General features: G+C 46.2%; 1 protein-coding gene across 4 annotated transcripts in view; it reads left to right on the top strand.

Moving 5' to 3' along the window:
• Nucleotides 1-4,594: 4,594 nt before the first annotated feature.
• Nucleotides 4,595-16,276, top strand: part of COL12A1 (collagen type XII alpha 1 chain) — a 114,575-nt gene continuing 102,893 nt past the window's right edge. For 3 of the 4 annotated variants that reach the window (XM_082668650.1, XM_082668649.1, XM_082668651.1), the window contains exons 1-3: nucleotides 4,595-4,946; nucleotides 8,136-8,243; nucleotides 15,395-15,511. In XM_082668650.1, the coding sequence (XP_082524776.1) occupies nucleotides 8,171-8,243; nucleotides 15,395-15,511 (190 nt within the window). In that variant the 5' untranslated portion in view covers nucleotides 4,595-4,946; nucleotides 8,136-8,170. The remainder of the gene's footprint in view (nucleotides 4,947-8,135; nucleotides 8,244-15,394; nucleotides 15,512-16,276) is intronic. The other variant, XM_082668652.1, reaches the window with a different exon arrangement.

Here is a 16,276-nt window from a genome sequence, read left to right as displayed (position 1 = left end):
TGGTCTGGTTACACTTCATCCTACGCAGGAGCTCCAGCTGAGACCAATGAAACCTGTCTTTTGACTATGATTTCATCATCACTGCGTTTCAGTCTACTATGCCGTGAGTTTGAAGGCCAAGACCAAATCTTGAAGAATGGGTTCCTATGAGTTTTCACATTTTCCACCAACGTGGAAGCGTATGTCAAGCACACAATCCCCAGTGTCAGTGTACACAAACCCACTGCTGACACACAGCACAGTGGCCTGGCTAGAAATTCTGGACCTTCTGCTACTTTGATAGTTACAAACGAAATAGATTCCCAGTGCCCTGCGGTGTAAGGATGACTTGAACAGTGTTGAATCTTACAGAAATGAAAGAGGAAGTGGCAGAGGGTTGCTTTCTGAACTCTTAAGTGAATTTATTTTCTTCTATCTTTTTCAGTTTGCTTAAGGAGTTCAGAGCTAACTGAATAATCCACTCCCAGCAGCACTTGACTTTCCTTAAATCTAAAGGGTTCATCCTAAGCAGATACTGTATCCGGATGCACTGTTTTTTGCATTTTCAAAGCTTCCCGTGCAACCACAACTTTTTGAGGTCACGTGAGGCCGAGTCACCTTGTGTAGTAGGATGAACACGGTGCGTTACTGTTTTCTGCTCCAGAGTTGCTCAGACTCTGATAGGGGAGGATGTGTCAGTGCAATTGAGAGGTCTGGGTCAAGTGGCACCAAGCCTGTGGGCTTCCCTGAAACAGACCTTTGTGAGAAAGCAGAAGCTTTCAGGAAGGCAGGCGGGCACAGTTCCCCTCTCCCCTCCTTCAGGGATTCCTTTGGTCTCCGATTCCTCAGCGTTGCTGGTGCAGAGCGGGTCGTGTTCTGCTGCTTCTCACTTCTAATGGTAAAACATTTTGGAGGCAGAATCTCTTGGGAGATTTGAGTGGGCCCAACGTGAAGTTGCTTCAGGTGCCCCAGGTGTTGTGAGATAGAGTTCTGAGGGCGATGCCTCTGTAGTTTTCTTTATATCCACCTCTCTGAGCTTGGCTCTGTACAGACACATGGAAGCTTCTGGTAAGTGTGATTTAACTTGCCTAGAGAATGGGGATCTAAAGAACAGGATACCAGATACCTTGTCCCTCACTGCTGCTGTCACTGCGTCTCTGCCTCCCTCCTTCACACGTTTATCTCAAGGGGATTGCGAGAGCTTTCTTCACCAAGACCCTTAAAGCTCACTCTGGGTGCGGCCCGCGCGCAGGCCTAAGAGCTGGACCGTCTGTACTCGCTGAGCCCAGGTTTCTCTTTCCCACAAAGGAAATCAGCCAGAACTTGCGATGGAAACAATACTATCCTGTCGCCAGGAACGCTGGCTGTCCTAACGCCAAGCAAATCAACGAAGAGGCCGCTTTTGCCCTTTGAGAAGTTAAGGGCGGTGCTGTAAGCTGCACTTCTTCCTGAAATTAGCACCTCTTCCTTTGTCTACCCCTAACCCGAACCTCGCAGCCGCCTTGGGGCAGGCATATCTATGGGCGGCTAATTGATGGGCACACAGAAAGTTAGGTCACCTCCACACTCCTTCCTCCATACTGTCGCTTCTCAGCCAATCCTGGGAGTCAGATACATGGATGACACATCTTCCAAAAACTCAACCTAAACCCGTCAACTTCCAGCCTCTACGTTCTGTAACTTTGACCTCCGACGCCAGGGACCGCGCTGACCGCTAGATCGCGCTGTCGGACAAGAAATCCTGAAGCTCCGGACCCGCCGGGAACCCAGGAGTCGGAGGGAGAAGAGGTGGGAGCAGTGAGAGTGAGGTGAGGGAGATCCCCAAACTGAATAAGTCCAACCAACTCTGCCTCAGTCGATAAATATCATCAATTTGTTGCAAATACTAACGGGTTCCAAGGGTCACGAAGAGTTGGACGCACTACTGAAGGGCACAGATTGGAAGACGGTTTACACGTTTTTAAAAAAATCTTTAGTGTATTTTTTATACAGCAGGTTCTTATTAGTTATCTATTATATACGTATTAGTGCATTTTTACTCGTGTGTCCGCTTTCCAAACTGGGAGCCCAGCGGAAGGGTCCCCTGAGGTCAAACAGTGCAGACCGCACGCTGGGAGGAACCCCGCCCACGCCGGCGCACCTTTGGATACGTTTGAGTTGCACTCGTGTCCCCTGGGATGTGGATGTGCGTGTGTTTGTGGATGTGCATCTGTGTACTTCCCGACGGCAGTGTCCCCTCCCTTCTCCTCTCGCCATACTCTGGAAGTTTTCCGTATGATCTTTTTTCCGAGTGAGGCAGTGCTTTGGGGGCCGGTGGTTTAACGTTACCTTCACTTCTTCGCAGCAACTATTTTCAAATGCATTAAATCTAAGCATGCGGACGAGAATGCTTTGAGCAAAAGAGGCTGGCCACGCGGGTCCCCGGCCGCCGCGCGGGGTTGGAGAGCGGCGCAGTGCGCGTCCTCTGGGGGCGGACGCCTCTCCCACCCAGTCTCTGCGGCCTCCAGCCTCGGGAAGGGGAAGCCCGCCTCTGCCCTCTGCTCCCCGGAGGGTGGCCGACTGCTGGACTCCCGCCCGGGCTGACAGATGCGTTTGCGGCTCTGAATCAAATCAGCAGGGGAGAACTCTTTTTTAAACCAAGAATATCAACACCCAGAGTTAAGTTGCTTCCTAGTCAACACCGCCATCACAATTTTTTTTTAAGTACATAAAGAAAACGCGCGCGCGCACACACACACACACACACACACACACACACACACACACACACACGCCCACCTGGGCGAAATGCAAACTCCAGCCAGCTTGGGCTGACGTGCAAGCAGTTTTCCTTTTCTAGACGGGAGTGTGGATTTCCCTGGGGGAGTCCGTATTTCCCAGGGGAGTCCGTGGCTGTTCCAGGCCGCGGCGCAGCACTGATGGGTGCCCGGAAGGCGGCTGCCGGGACTTGTTTGCTCCACGCTCTGTCCCCGAGGCTGCCACCCGCCTACGTGCGTCTGTGAGAGGGGAGTGGAGTGAGAGTGCAGGTGAAGGGCTGCTACCCCGGTGATCACCGCACGCTGGGGTGTGCCCGTCGTGTTATTCACGCCTGGGGCGTCGGGGGGTGAGTTTGAAGGGGAAAAGGACTATGCATCGTGCGTGTGTGGGCTCTTTGTGTGAGCTCCCAGCTAGACTTCGAGTGGGCCGTGTGTACTCGGGGAATGTGCAGAGGTGGCGATTCCCATTTTCCTCCATTCTCTCCCTCCAGTCTTCTCCCAGGCTTCCTTCGGCTTTCGCTGGAGCAGCCTGTGCGTGGGGCGGAGTGCAGGGGACCGTCGGCCCTGCAAGTTCTTGTCATCATTCTAAAGGCAAATTCGTAGGCTATCGCGCCTGGTGAAGGGAAGGCCAGGTTAGCAGATGTCAGACCAAATAGGGAAAAGAAGTTTACGCTGGCCACACGACCTCCTCCTGTGTTGCGGGCGGTGAATTCCAGGGAGGCCGCTCCTGCGTTCCCCTCCGGCCCCCTCCTCCCTCCCCAGCAGCTTAAATTTGTGGGAGTAACCCCTGGGCTCCAAGAGGCCAAAAGGTGCTGGACTTGGGCTGAGCGCACAGACGTGTGTAAAGCGGTTTTCTGATGCCACAGTGTAGGATCCCCGCGCTTCCTCCGGTGCGTCAAGTACGATTTGGCAACCCTCAGTGCCAGGCTCCGCTCTCAGGGCCAAGAGGTGGAGCAGAGCGAGGAGGGGCGGCAAGACCTCGAGAAGGTGCTGGCAGAACGTCAGCCCCGCGTTTGGCCTCCAGTTCCCAGCAGTGCGGGGCGGGGGGAAACTGACTCCCCTTAGTTGCCTTGACCCCGGGGCGTTTTAAGGGCAGAGCTTTCCTTCCGAAGCCTCGACTCGCGACCAAGTTTTGCTCTGGCCCAAGTGAGAAATTTCTACGGTGGATGTAACTCCTGAGCGGCTTCTAATTTTGAGGATCCCTAGGTTTCCTAGCGTTCCTTGCCCTCTCTCTTGGCTCCAGTTAAGCTTCCCAGCTCCGTCCCGAAGCCCCAGGGGAGAAAGACAGGACTGGGAAAGCCATCCCCTCTCTGAGCCCCTCGCAGGCGACCATCCGTGTTTCCAATCGCCGGAGATTGAAAAAGACAGAAGGCGTGCCGCGTGCGCAGACAGTTAGTTAATGGAAACCCTGTAAATCGGTTTTAAGTGCACCCAGGACGGAAGGGGAGGAAGGTGTAGGTGGCGATGATGGGGGATGGGGCTATGATGGGGTGGGGTCAGCCGCATCCTCGCAGTTCTGAAAACGAGAGCCGCTTACTTCCCTCCCATCGTTCTTAATTTAGAAAAATAAATTTATTAAAATCGCACGGATAGGGAAACCCGAGCTCCCCAGCCCGCCCCAAGCGGAGGAGTGAGCGGATTCCCTTGGCAGTGAACCCGGCTGCGGCTGTCCCCCTCCCCGCTTCCTCCTCCCCCTTCCCTGCCCCCCTCCCTCCTCCCCGGCGGGGCACTGCTACTACGGCGATCGCCACCTCACGCAGAAGGAATGCTCGAAGTATGCACACGTTCCCAAAAGTAGACCTCCTTCACCGCCGGAGGAGCATACATCACCCCGTGGCAGCCGTCCACCTTCTCAGGCGTTTCGTAACCGAGTAAACTGAGAGCTGGGAACAGCCCTCTATTAAGTAGCCCGCGGCGCGGAGCCTCTTCCCACTCGACGAAGGCGAGCCGCCCCAGACGCGTCCGCGCGCCGGCAGCTGCGGTCCCGGGCCGTCTCCGCCTGCCCTGAGGCTCCCGCCTCTCCGCCCGGGATCCTCCTTCTCTTACAAGTCCGCCCCGGTGGCCCTGCCGCTGCCCACCTCCGGGCAGCCGCCAGGTGCGCCCGGAGCGCAGCGCCGATTGCCGGGGCGCGCGGGGGCCACACCGAGGGCCGGCTTCTACGACGCCGGGAAGCCGCTATCGCAGCCGCTACCTCGGTCACCACCGCCTCAGGTCGGTCCGGCTTCCGGCCCCGTCACCTCGTCCCTTCCAAAGAAAACTAGGGAAACTTGCTTCTAGCCTCTTCCTTGCTCGGTTCTAAGCCACTAAGGAGCCCGAGCGGGGACCGTTTGGACTTGTGCCTGAGATCTGCCGGGTATTCTGAGCTTTTTGTGATTCGTCTGTGTCATTGAGGGGGAAAGAATTGTAGGTTTTCTGAAGAGCTGATGCAGGGAGGCTGTGCGCGCGTAAGGCACCCCGTTCGATGTGCCAGAATGTGGAGGGATTTCGTCTATAGATGCTTCGTTGAAATTGACGCAGGGCGCGCCGGCTCCTGGGGCCACCAGTCCCTCAGGGCCTCGCGGCTGCCGCGGTGCCGCACGCGCGCAGGGAAGGTGTTTTAGCGATGCACGGCGCGGAATTCTTTGGAGGGCCGGCGGAGGGCTCTGCCCCTCGTCGAGGCTGCGTCGGTGTGTGTGGCGTCCGGAGACAGACTCCCGGGCGAGTGATCTGGCTCCTTTCTCAGCTTTTCAAAGCATCCCACATGGTGGGTCAGCTCAGCTCTCGGGGACTCAGCTTTGGCCGACTTTATCCAGCTGCTGGAGACAGCTCCCTCCCCCGACCTCTCCCCCTCAGTGCATAAGTGGACGCCCTACTCAGGGTCGTGGAACCTCTGGGGGAGTTTCCATCCCATATCCAAAGAGGGTAGGGATCAGAGAGTTATTTACGGAGCGGGGACTGTAGCCAGGCAGCAGAAGAGGTACAGCAAAGGAGGCACCCGTAGGGTCCTTACGGGGCTTTCTGGGACCCCTTTCCCCCCAAATCACCCCGGATTATGTGGCCTTCTGAAGTGTGCTGGAACGCTGGGGAGGGACGGGGCAAGAAAGGAAATGAGCGCTAAACTCGGTCCTTGGGTAACGAATGTCAAGGTTGCTGTGGGTGACGCGCAGGGGATCTGGAGGCACCCCGCGGGGTAGGGGTGAGGGTGTCATTTCCTTTTTTAACTTGACAAGGGAGTTAAAGGAATTGGCCTTTTCCAGCGGAGAGGGGGGAGGGGACGAGTTGGCAAGAGGAGATGAATCCCGTAAGTCTCCTACCCCTTTCCCCACCCCCGCAATTGACTCGTATTCATACATGAGGGTGAAGTGAGGGAATCCTCGCTGCCACGTAGGGGCGGCCGCTTTCAGATTTTATGTCTGAGAGTGCTCAATGAAGTGCTGCTAAACATTCATATAAATATTTTGGCTAAAAGGAGATAAAACTTTTTTTTTTTTTTAACATATGGGTGGAATGCCTGGCTGGCTGGCCGAACTGATTCTATGTTCAGATAACCCCGAGGCGTGATTCCTTGTGCCGCTGAGTCAGGTAGCCGATAGGTGGCGCTCTAGACCCAGGCAATAGCCCTTCCACTACTCAGGTTTTTGTAGCTAGCGAAGAGGTTTAAAAAAAAAAAAAAAAGCAGCACACGGTTTTTCGCTGGGTCGACTGTTAGCCTTTAACTTTTCTCGAGCATGACTGCCAACAGAGTTGGAAATTATTATAGCAAAGTTAAGGCCAGATGATGGGACAATGGGCCAGTCTCACCTCTTGCTTTTCACTGATTTAGAAAAGGGTTAGAAATGTCAAAGAGTTGTTAATTAGGAAGAAAGAAATTGCTAGAGTTCTTGGATCCCCAGAGCAGCGACAAAAGTTTAATCTTGGCTTCATAAAAATGAGCTCCGGGCAATTTGGCACACCCGTTCATCAGACATTTAAAATGCAATTTACACTCAGGTCGAGGAAAGCTGCCCTAATACATTGTGCCAATAATTTGGAAAGACACGGTTGGAGGTTGTCAGTTTCTTTTCTCAAAGAGGGCTCGACCTGTGGCTCATTTTTGAATTCCCAAGCATGACTTCTTTTTTCACGAGGCCTGGTGTGTTGTCTTACAATCATTTATGTACCTCAGAATCAATTCTCTTTTTATGTTTTGCTTCTGGAAGCCCCCCCCCCCCACTTTTAAGTTCGTTGCTAGTAGCTTTTGTCTCTGAATTGGACCTTAGAATATTTTGGAAGATTTCCTTCTACTGACATAGGTTAGGCACCTACTGTGTGCTGGGAACCACAAAAGACGAATAAGACTATTTGTCTTTAAAGAATTAATAACCTAGTTACAGAATCAGGAAAAATCAGTGTAGAATGTATTCTCCTCCTGAGCATATAAGCCTGTAATCTTCTGGAATAAATGAACAGTTAAATGAGAAGATTAATTATTACTGAGAATTTTATTAAAAAACGTCCTGGGAGGGGCTTCCCTGGTGGCGCAGTGGTTGAGAGTCCGCCTGCCGATGCAGGGGACACGGGTTCGTGCCCCGGTCCGGGAAGATCCCACGTGCCGCGGAGCGGCTGGGCCCGTGAGTCATGGCCGCTGAGCCTGCGCGTCCGGAGCCTGTGCTCCGCAGCGGGAGGGGCCACAACAGTGAGAGGCCCGCGTACTGCAAAAAAAAAAAAAAAAAAAAAAAAAGTCCTGGGAAAACAGGAAGGAGTGCTTTGTCTCTTCTATTGCCTTTCCCTTTTTATGATGTATTTTAGAGTTGTTTTTTTCCCCTCATCTTGAGTAAAAGATTTATCAGCTGTGAAGATAACATAGCTAGCAGGGGGTCAGGTTTCTCTTGGTCTGCACATATTTCTGTATAATCCATGTCAGACCTTCAAGAGCTGCGTATTTGTAGGCAGAACAAAATGAAGAAAAAAAGAGAGTAAAAGAGGTTTATTATACTTTTCCAAATTACCCCGAGACCACTAAAGTACCGTTACCTAAAGAGTTCAGCAGCTAGGAAAAAACTGCTGGCCAAATAAAACCCCCAGCTGGAAGAGGCATTTGGTTGAGTCAGGGAAAAGATGACCTCTGAATTAGCCATCACCCAGGGGGATGGAGTTATGTGGGGCGTGGTAAGGCCTTCACCCCGGATGTTAAGCAGGGCCAGCCTCCAGGAAAACAGGACCCGCTTTAAACTTGAACTCTCTCTTAGTGCCCGTGATTAAACTGCTGCAGATGAACTTGACTTACACTGCTTCACAATAGGCCCATTATATGCTGGTCTGGGCCCTATGGTTATTAAGGCAGATCTGGTCGGGTCCTGGCCCGGGTCCAGGCTCCAGTTCTAACCTGGCTCCCGGCCTGCCCGGACCCGGTTCTGACGCCGTCACTGCTTCCTCCCGCAGATCCCTTCATGCGGCTTTGAGCCCCGAGGCCGAGCATGCGGACCAGGCTTCCCCCAGCGCTCGCCGCCCTGGGCGCGGCCCTGCTCCTGTCTTCCATTGAGGCAGAAGGTAAAAGGCTCTTCCCTCCTTCTCCCCCGTGACCATGCAGAAGTCTAGAAAGGAAAGAAGCAGATCTTTCTTGTCTCTGTTGCTTGCTGTGTTTCTCTCTGCGCTTCGTGTGTTCTCCCGGAGTTTCTCTCCTTCGGAGAAACGCCCCCTTCTCTGAGGTCTGTCCATTTCCCAGCTCTCAGGTCTCGCTCTTTCGTATTCTGCTTAAGCCGTCCCGTACAGTGCTGTGTGCTCTCCTTGCTCTGGTCTCTGCGGTGTGCTGTCCACACTGCCACCGACACGGCCGCCTTCCGAGAGGACCAGCCGTCCGGGAGGGGGCGACGGCTGCACCCAGCTCTGCGGGACGAACACCTCCGGGGGGGGTACCCAGGAGCCCCGGAGCGCGGGCGCGCTCGCTCGTGCGCGTGGCTGGTTAGCACCTGGCTCGGGACTGCGACCTCGGTGACAGCACGCAATAAAAGACTCCAACAGAGCCGGCTCTGCGCGTCTGTGTGTTTTGTGGGGAGTTCAGTCGGCTAGGCGGGCGGTGCAGGCAAATGAGGTAGCAGCCCAACCGCCCAGGGGACTGGCGGCCCAGCAGAGATCCGGGACGCGGGGTGTGTTCTCGCGGCCCGAGGTCGCCGCTGTCTCTGTTTGGTTCGCTGGGCTACGAGACCCGTGGCCCAAGCCCAGCCCCAGCCCCACGCGAACAGGTTGGGTCTGGGCCAAGGTTCTCAAGCTAGGAAGCTAGCGGGCGCCTGGCAAGCCGGGCACCACCTACCCCTCCCTCCTTCCCTCAGCTTCAGACCTGAGTGCGGAGTCGCTCAGAGGTTCGGAGATGGGTCTCAGGGCCTCAGGGTCTGCAAAACGGCTCAGTACGCTCCAGCCCTTGGAAAACGAAGGACTTCTGCTAGAGTTTTAACCTTGTTTTAGGCTTGCTGCGGTGTGCACTTGATGCCTTCCTTTCTCAGCATTCGCGGAACAAGCCCTTTCTGTATATTGACCCAAGAGGGGCTTCTGTGTCCTCTCAGTTATCGTTGGAGACCTGATAAACTAGATTTATTGTTCTGCAAGGTAAATGGGGTAATACCATAAAAGACATCTTAAGAAATGTATACTTTTTTTCCAATGCAGAAATGCCCCCGATGAAATTAAGGGAGGAGAGCAATACTTCTGTGTGGGTCAGTGTGGAAGGGGGGTAGGGTGGGGGGGGTTGTGTTTCTTAGAGGCTGTGGGGAAGGAGAGCTGTTTTATGACCACACTGAGATTTTCAAAAACTTTCTATTGTGTTTGATTCTCTAGTTTGAGACTGCAGGTACAAAAGACTAAGATTGGGCAAAGCAGAGAGTCTTCAGAATGTACGGCTTGTTCAGAAAAGTGAGGGAAACGTGCTGGCTCTTCTTATCTGATTAATACTTTATGAATGTAGAGGCTTTTCAGAGTGGCCTCTGTGAAGTAATATTCAGCTGAGGTTGCCTTTAATGTTCCTTTCTATGTCGTTGTTAGGAAGGAATTTCACTTGAGGAACTTCTGGAAGCCTTACTAAAGATATTTTTAGATAATTCACTAAAGTGGCATATTTATTGCTCATTAAGAAAATAGTTATTTGAAAATCAGAAAGGGTTGAGAAGTCTTAGGACAAGAATTGGGTTGGAAATGATGTAAATGGAAAAAAATCAGTTCTGAATTGGATAATGGCTGGTTAGCAAAGTGCAGTTGAAAAGAACATTTTACTGTCTACATCACTGATTGTTTCCGTATTTCTCATAATTTATCTTTTAGATTTGTATTTATTTCCACATTATACAGCTCTTTCTTTTGCTTTCTTAAGCTGTTTCTCTTCTTGTCTCTCACCCACTTAGTCCAGCATTTAATAATGATCCTTTTGTAAGATCTGTTATTTGGAGGGGGCCTTATTCTAGTTTGGCACTGTCAAATAGAAACAGACTGTGAGCCACAGATGCAAGCCACATATGTAACTTAAAATCTTCTGGTTATGACATTAAAAAAGGAAAAAGAAAAAGGAGAAATTAATCTTTATAACATATTTCACTTAACCTAATATATCCATAATATTACCATTTAAACATGTAATCAATATAAAAATTATTAGTAAGATATTTTGCATTCTTTGTAGCTAAGTCTGAAATTGGGTATGTATGTTATGCTTGCAGCACATTTCATCTGGACTGGCCACATTTCAAGCGCTTGATAGCCACGTGTGGTTTGTGGCTCCAGCACTGGACAGCAAAGCTCGGCTGTTAATTACTAAGTGGCCCCAGGAGCCTGGGAAGGGCTAACAAAGTTTGTGGCCAAGGCCCTTCTGGGGACAATGGGCTGCAAACAGAATTTCTCTGAAGTATTTCTGATGGCACATTTCACAAATTCAACTGGCAGCCCTGCTTCTTGATATGTTATTTTGATCTTAGTTCAAAAGTAGCCATTGTGGAGGGTGGGAGGGAGACGCCAGAGGGAGGAGATATGGGGATGTATGTATATGTGTAGCTGATTCACTATGCTATACAGCAGAAACTAACACCATTGTAAAGCAATGATACTCCAATAAAGATGTTTAAAAAAAAAAGGGTACATTAAAAAAAAAAAAGTAGCCATTGCTACTTTTCTTTCCCTTTTGTAACTCATGCTTGTACTCTTGTATTCATACTATTTTCCAGTCAATTTCTACTTACTTTTTTTTATATGTTGAAAGCTCAATACCTTTAATTAAAAGGTTTTGGCGTTCACTTTTTGCATTGCTCCTTTTTTATAGGGGTACCACCTTTGTCATGTTGTTTTCTTCTACTTACTTATACAAGGAACTTTGTTTTTCATAATACAGTATTTGTTCCATAGAAATAAGAGTGAAAGTGATTTTTTTTTGCTTTTAATATTTGTAATTTTTAGCTACAGCATAGACTTTATTAACGTTATAACCTGGCCAGTGCTCTGTAAGATCTAGAATGTGTAACTTATTTTTGGTTCCTGTATCATACAGTATGTAAATTGCCATTTAGAAAATTTAACGCTTTGCATTTAAAGATTAATGGCCAGTGTTCCCTGAGAGTTAGACGCCTTTCTAGTTAATCTAGAATTTGAGATGGACATATGTTTTGTAAAAAAAATAGAGTTGTAATTTTAGTAAGTCTGATTTGTAGTTCATGATATATAATGAACGATTGGATATTTTTAGTTCATGAGTGAGTTGAAGTCTTAAGCTTTAATTATCTTACATCTAGGTTAAGAGGCTAATTAATGTATATTTCTATACTCCTGTGTCTAACTTATGTTCTAACAGAAATTTCAAACTCGATGGGAACTTATAGATCATCTATTCTAATCCTCTCATTTTCCAAATGAGAAAATGAGGACCAGAGAAGCTGAATAACTCAGTCAACTAACCTGATTGCCTAGGGACAAGGCATAGACAAGACCCAGGTCTTCTAGTCCTGGTTTCGTGCTAGTTTGCCCACACTGTGCTGCTTTCTTGCTTGAAAACGGGTCGACCCAGTCAGTTTCATGAAAGGATGCATTTTGTAATCTGTACAGAATAATTTATTACTTGTCTAAAATATTAACTTTTCAACTGCTTATTTTTGGTATCTTATAAACACAGACGAAATGAGTATCTGTATCATGGCAGAGATCATTAAATTTATACTAGCTTTGGAAGGAAAAGTTAAACTAATGCATACGGAATATAGTAAAACCACACTTTGTGCACTTCTCAAGGTTTCTGCCATTAAGGTAGTACCCTTCTCAGTGTTGCCATCACAAAGATTAGACTAAAGGTCTTACTAGTTCATCAAGATGATATTTTAGTAGTGTGTTCTCAGTTTTCCTTTACCTTTAATACATTTTATACACTTGCCAAATCTTACTAGACTAATCTCCTCCCACCTGTCCGTCCATCTATCCATCCATCCATCCATCCATCCATCCATCCATCCACCTCTGGGTAAACTTTTATGTCTTCCTCTTGGGTGCCATAATTAAAAACAATGTTTTGTGAAAAAATTATATATCAAGGTAGATACTTTGGTTTCAAAATTGCTTGAACAAGTTGTAAAGTTAATATACCAAATTCTATCTGTATCTGAATTGGAGATGTCTGAATAGCACATATTGATTGTTGACCAGGCATCAAATAAAGGTTTTTTATAGAGAAATACTTATGTATATTTTAATAGGCAAATACATATCAATATTGGTTTCTAAAGTTAATCTTTCACTCAAATATTTCTTATTTTTTACATTTAAGCAAATATGGTAGGAAGCTGTATGCTCTGGAGTCAGACTATGGGATCAAAGTTTTCCTACCTATTAGCTGTGTTAACCCTTGCGAATTTCACTGACTCACCCGTTTATCAGGGATAATTAGGCCACTCTTCTGGGTGATCATAAGAAAAGAAGGAGACAATATATAAAGTGACTAGCTCTCTGCCTGTCACAGAAGAGACACTCAGCAGGTGCTAGCTATAATTATTCCTAAAAAGTCCTAAATCCTGCCAATTTATCTAAGGAAGATACCAGCAGAATGCAGTTTTCATAGCATAGCTTTTTGATAACAAAAAGCATTATTCATAAATATGAACTTAAACTGCTAGCGTTATGAATACTTAAAATTTTAGTTTCTTCACTATCAGTATTCAGTTTTATGAATATATATGATTGCTATCTTATTTATTTATGATTTTACTTCTCTTTGTCTTCGTTCAGATTCTTCTCCTACACAACTATGAGTCTTTACAGTCATGATCCCTATGTAGGTAGTTCATCCTAGAAATATTCTGGCATCTGCCTAGACGCTGCTTGTAACAATGCAAGGGCAGTTGTGAATTATTTTTATATAAAATAAAAGATTTTCAAAGTTAATGAAGATACATTTCGCATTGATCCAAGTTGACAGGGGTCCACACTCACACCTGCTTTATTATCTTTTTTCATGAGACAAACAAGCAAAATATATAAACAGAATGGCAAGCCTAAAAGGTTTTACAAGAGATAAAAGTGGCAAGAAGAGAAGTGGAAAGGGCTCTCTGTTGTACACAAGCTGGTCGACCATTCTTTCCTACTTTTGATCCCCAAGTACCACATCTGAGTTTCTATAAACACCTTAAAGTCCTCTGAAATGTTAAAGACTTTTCCCAACAGTCAATTTTTCAGTTTTTCTGGAATCCTGGTCATTTGGAAATCAACAAGGTGGGCGGCTGCTGCCCCTCAGCAGCTTTAACCTAATGTCTGCTGCTTCAGGTCAATTTCCTTGCAAGGTTGGTGGTACTGTTTTTCCATGTACTGATTTTTTTTAAAAGCATGCTCAGGCCAGTTGCCTCTGCCTTTGCATTAAATTTGTCCTGAGCCATTGCTACTGGAACAATATTTTATAATGATATTCTTAATACCTATTGTCCTATTAACATCTGTTGCATGCTTGTTATACTAAGTGATGACTGCCAGTAAACCTCGCAAAACGGTTACAGACAGCAGAATGTTGAGTAATTAAACTATGCATGTAGATTAATAGTCTAATCTCACTGCCTGTGTATGGATAGTAAGAAAATAACATTCATTCCATTACTAGCGTATCCAATAAGAATAAAAAGCCATCTCCTACAGTTGGAAGCAGCAGTTCATTAAAGCAAACGTTTGCTTAATTTGTATAATTTCCATTAAAATGTGCTATTAATATTACATAAATACCTAACCCCAGTTCAATTCTATGACTCATGTCTCAAAGCTACTGCTATAGTTCAATTGACCTTTAGGAAAACCTAAAAGGAGACTGTAATCTCTCAAAAGAGAGACAAAAATTCTGACTCACCAGGAATACTTTCAATCCGAAACACTTTAAGAAGAGTATGGCGGAAAGTCATCTTATTGTGTGGACCTGCTTCAAGAGTAATACTTTTTAATGCATCGACCATGCACTGACAGTGAGTCAGTACAATGCTGCATGATGAGGCATGAACACTGCAGAGAGAATATCATTATAAAATATTTCTGGAATGTCTTTGTGTAACGACTATTGTACATGGAGGCTTTCATTCATTGTGGGAAACTAAAAACAAGTCAACATTTCATTGACACATGCATGATGCTGTACAGTTTTGTATGTAAACTATTGCTTTCTGTACTTTTCAATTATTCCTGTCGTTGACTTCTCCAAGATTTATGCGCAGTCGTGTCTTCAGATGGCTGATCCTTCCTCACTATTTTCTTTAAGTTCTGTAAATAAATGTCCATAAATATACATTGATGTTGTCTTTTCATAATTAACCATTGTTTTGTAAAGGACCATACTGGCATTTTAATTTAAAATGCCACTTCTAGTATGGAGTATACCTGCTGCAAAGGAAAATAACAGTGTTGGTTTACACCTTGCAAACATACAGCAAATTGGTGTAAACAGGCAGAATGTTTGTTAGTTTTATAAACATCTGTATATCACTCTTTATATACTTATAACTGATTGACACCCCTTATTACTATTTTTGAACATTGGTCTATATGAATACAAATATACATTTAAATGTATATTTCCTTGTGAGACATAACAGTGCTAAATTTCCCATGATTCCTCCTTTTTATTTCAATACATTTTTCATCTCTGCCACAGATTGAGAATTATCAAACAAAAATTAATAACAAGGCAATGATGCAGAGAATGAACCAAAATATCATTGATCCTTTTCCACATTATGGAAAAAATGTATTATGTCAGTGTTCTCACTTAACCTCTGTGGTTGTAAGCAGGTTGTGATTTGGCATGCTTATTCAAAATGCACTCAGCATGTATCGAAAGTTCCTTAATTGTTATGTGAATTGTTTGCATATGTGGTTATTATATGTGATTTCATTGTACCTGTATATGTACTTGTATCCAAATATGTTTCTATTATGCTTGATTTTGCTGGCCATTCTTGGATGACCGAGCAACTCAAGAATCCAAAGTGTTTTGTGCTGTCTTCTGTAATATGTATACTCTCTGATGTTTTGTCACATCTTGTCAGCTTTTAATTTTATTCTCGTCCAACAAGATATCTTTTATATTTGTTGGAAACAAATTTATGCAAAGACAATTTTAGTAAGCTTTGCTCAACACAATTCTTTATTAATTAAATTGACCGTTTTGTGACATTGGAAAATGTAACTGATATCAACTCTCTCTCTTGCAGTTGACCCACCTTCAGACTTGAATTTTAAAATTATAGATGAAAATACTGTTCATATGTCATGGGCAAGACCACCTGATCCAATTGTGGGTTTCAAAATAACAGTGGACTCCACAACGGGTAAGTTTTGACATGTTGGGATTTTAGGACAGAGACATCAAAGGTGATATAATCTGATCTTTTCCCCTCCTTCCATTTCATCATGAGGAAGCCAGGATTTAGAAAACCTGAGGGGTTCACCTAACGTCGCAAGATATTTGGTGGACTCAGATCTCCAGATTTCCAGCCCAGGACCCGTTATTATATTCTTGTAGTGTTAGCTTTATTAACTTGGTTTGCTGTGCTAAGCTGTTGTTACTAAAAGTAGACGGCCCCCCCCATCAGAATATTGCTGGTAATCTTTGCTTTTATAAAATAGAATGATCACTTCTTGACATTCTTCTTGAATCACTTAATCTGTCCAACACTTCAAGTGACAAGTGATGAAGTGAGTTATTACATCTTGCCCAGTGTCCTGCACACTTCAGTACCCAGGACACAGATTCTGGGATGGTGGTGAGCTGCCATGATGGAAGACAACGATTTACTAGATAGATTCTGTAGATCCTAAGGCTAAGAGTCTTTGAAAGAAGAAAACTTGTTTTGCTTGTTCTCAAAAGTTTTCTTTAGTATTCGTGATGTTGCCCAAGTGTGGAGAACCCATCTCTGTTGATTAACTTTTATTTCTAACGTGGAATGGGAAAATAACCAGTTTTACTAGCACTGGCCAAGTGGTAGGAAGAGGTCTGTATTGGCTGACAGAAGCGATAGATGATGTCAACATGACTTAGCACCAGAGCCGTGTTTACATACTTGTGGCCTTTAAAAAATACCACTGATTTTAAA

The sequence above is a fragment of the Grampus griseus genome (assembly GCF_964374135.1).
Source record: "Grampus griseus genome assembly, chromosome: 13".
Classification (NCBI taxonomy): Eukaryota; Metazoa; Chordata; class Mammalia; order Artiodactyla; family Delphinidae; genus Grampus; species Grampus griseus.
This window is presented reverse-complemented; position numbering and strand designations above follow the sequence as displayed.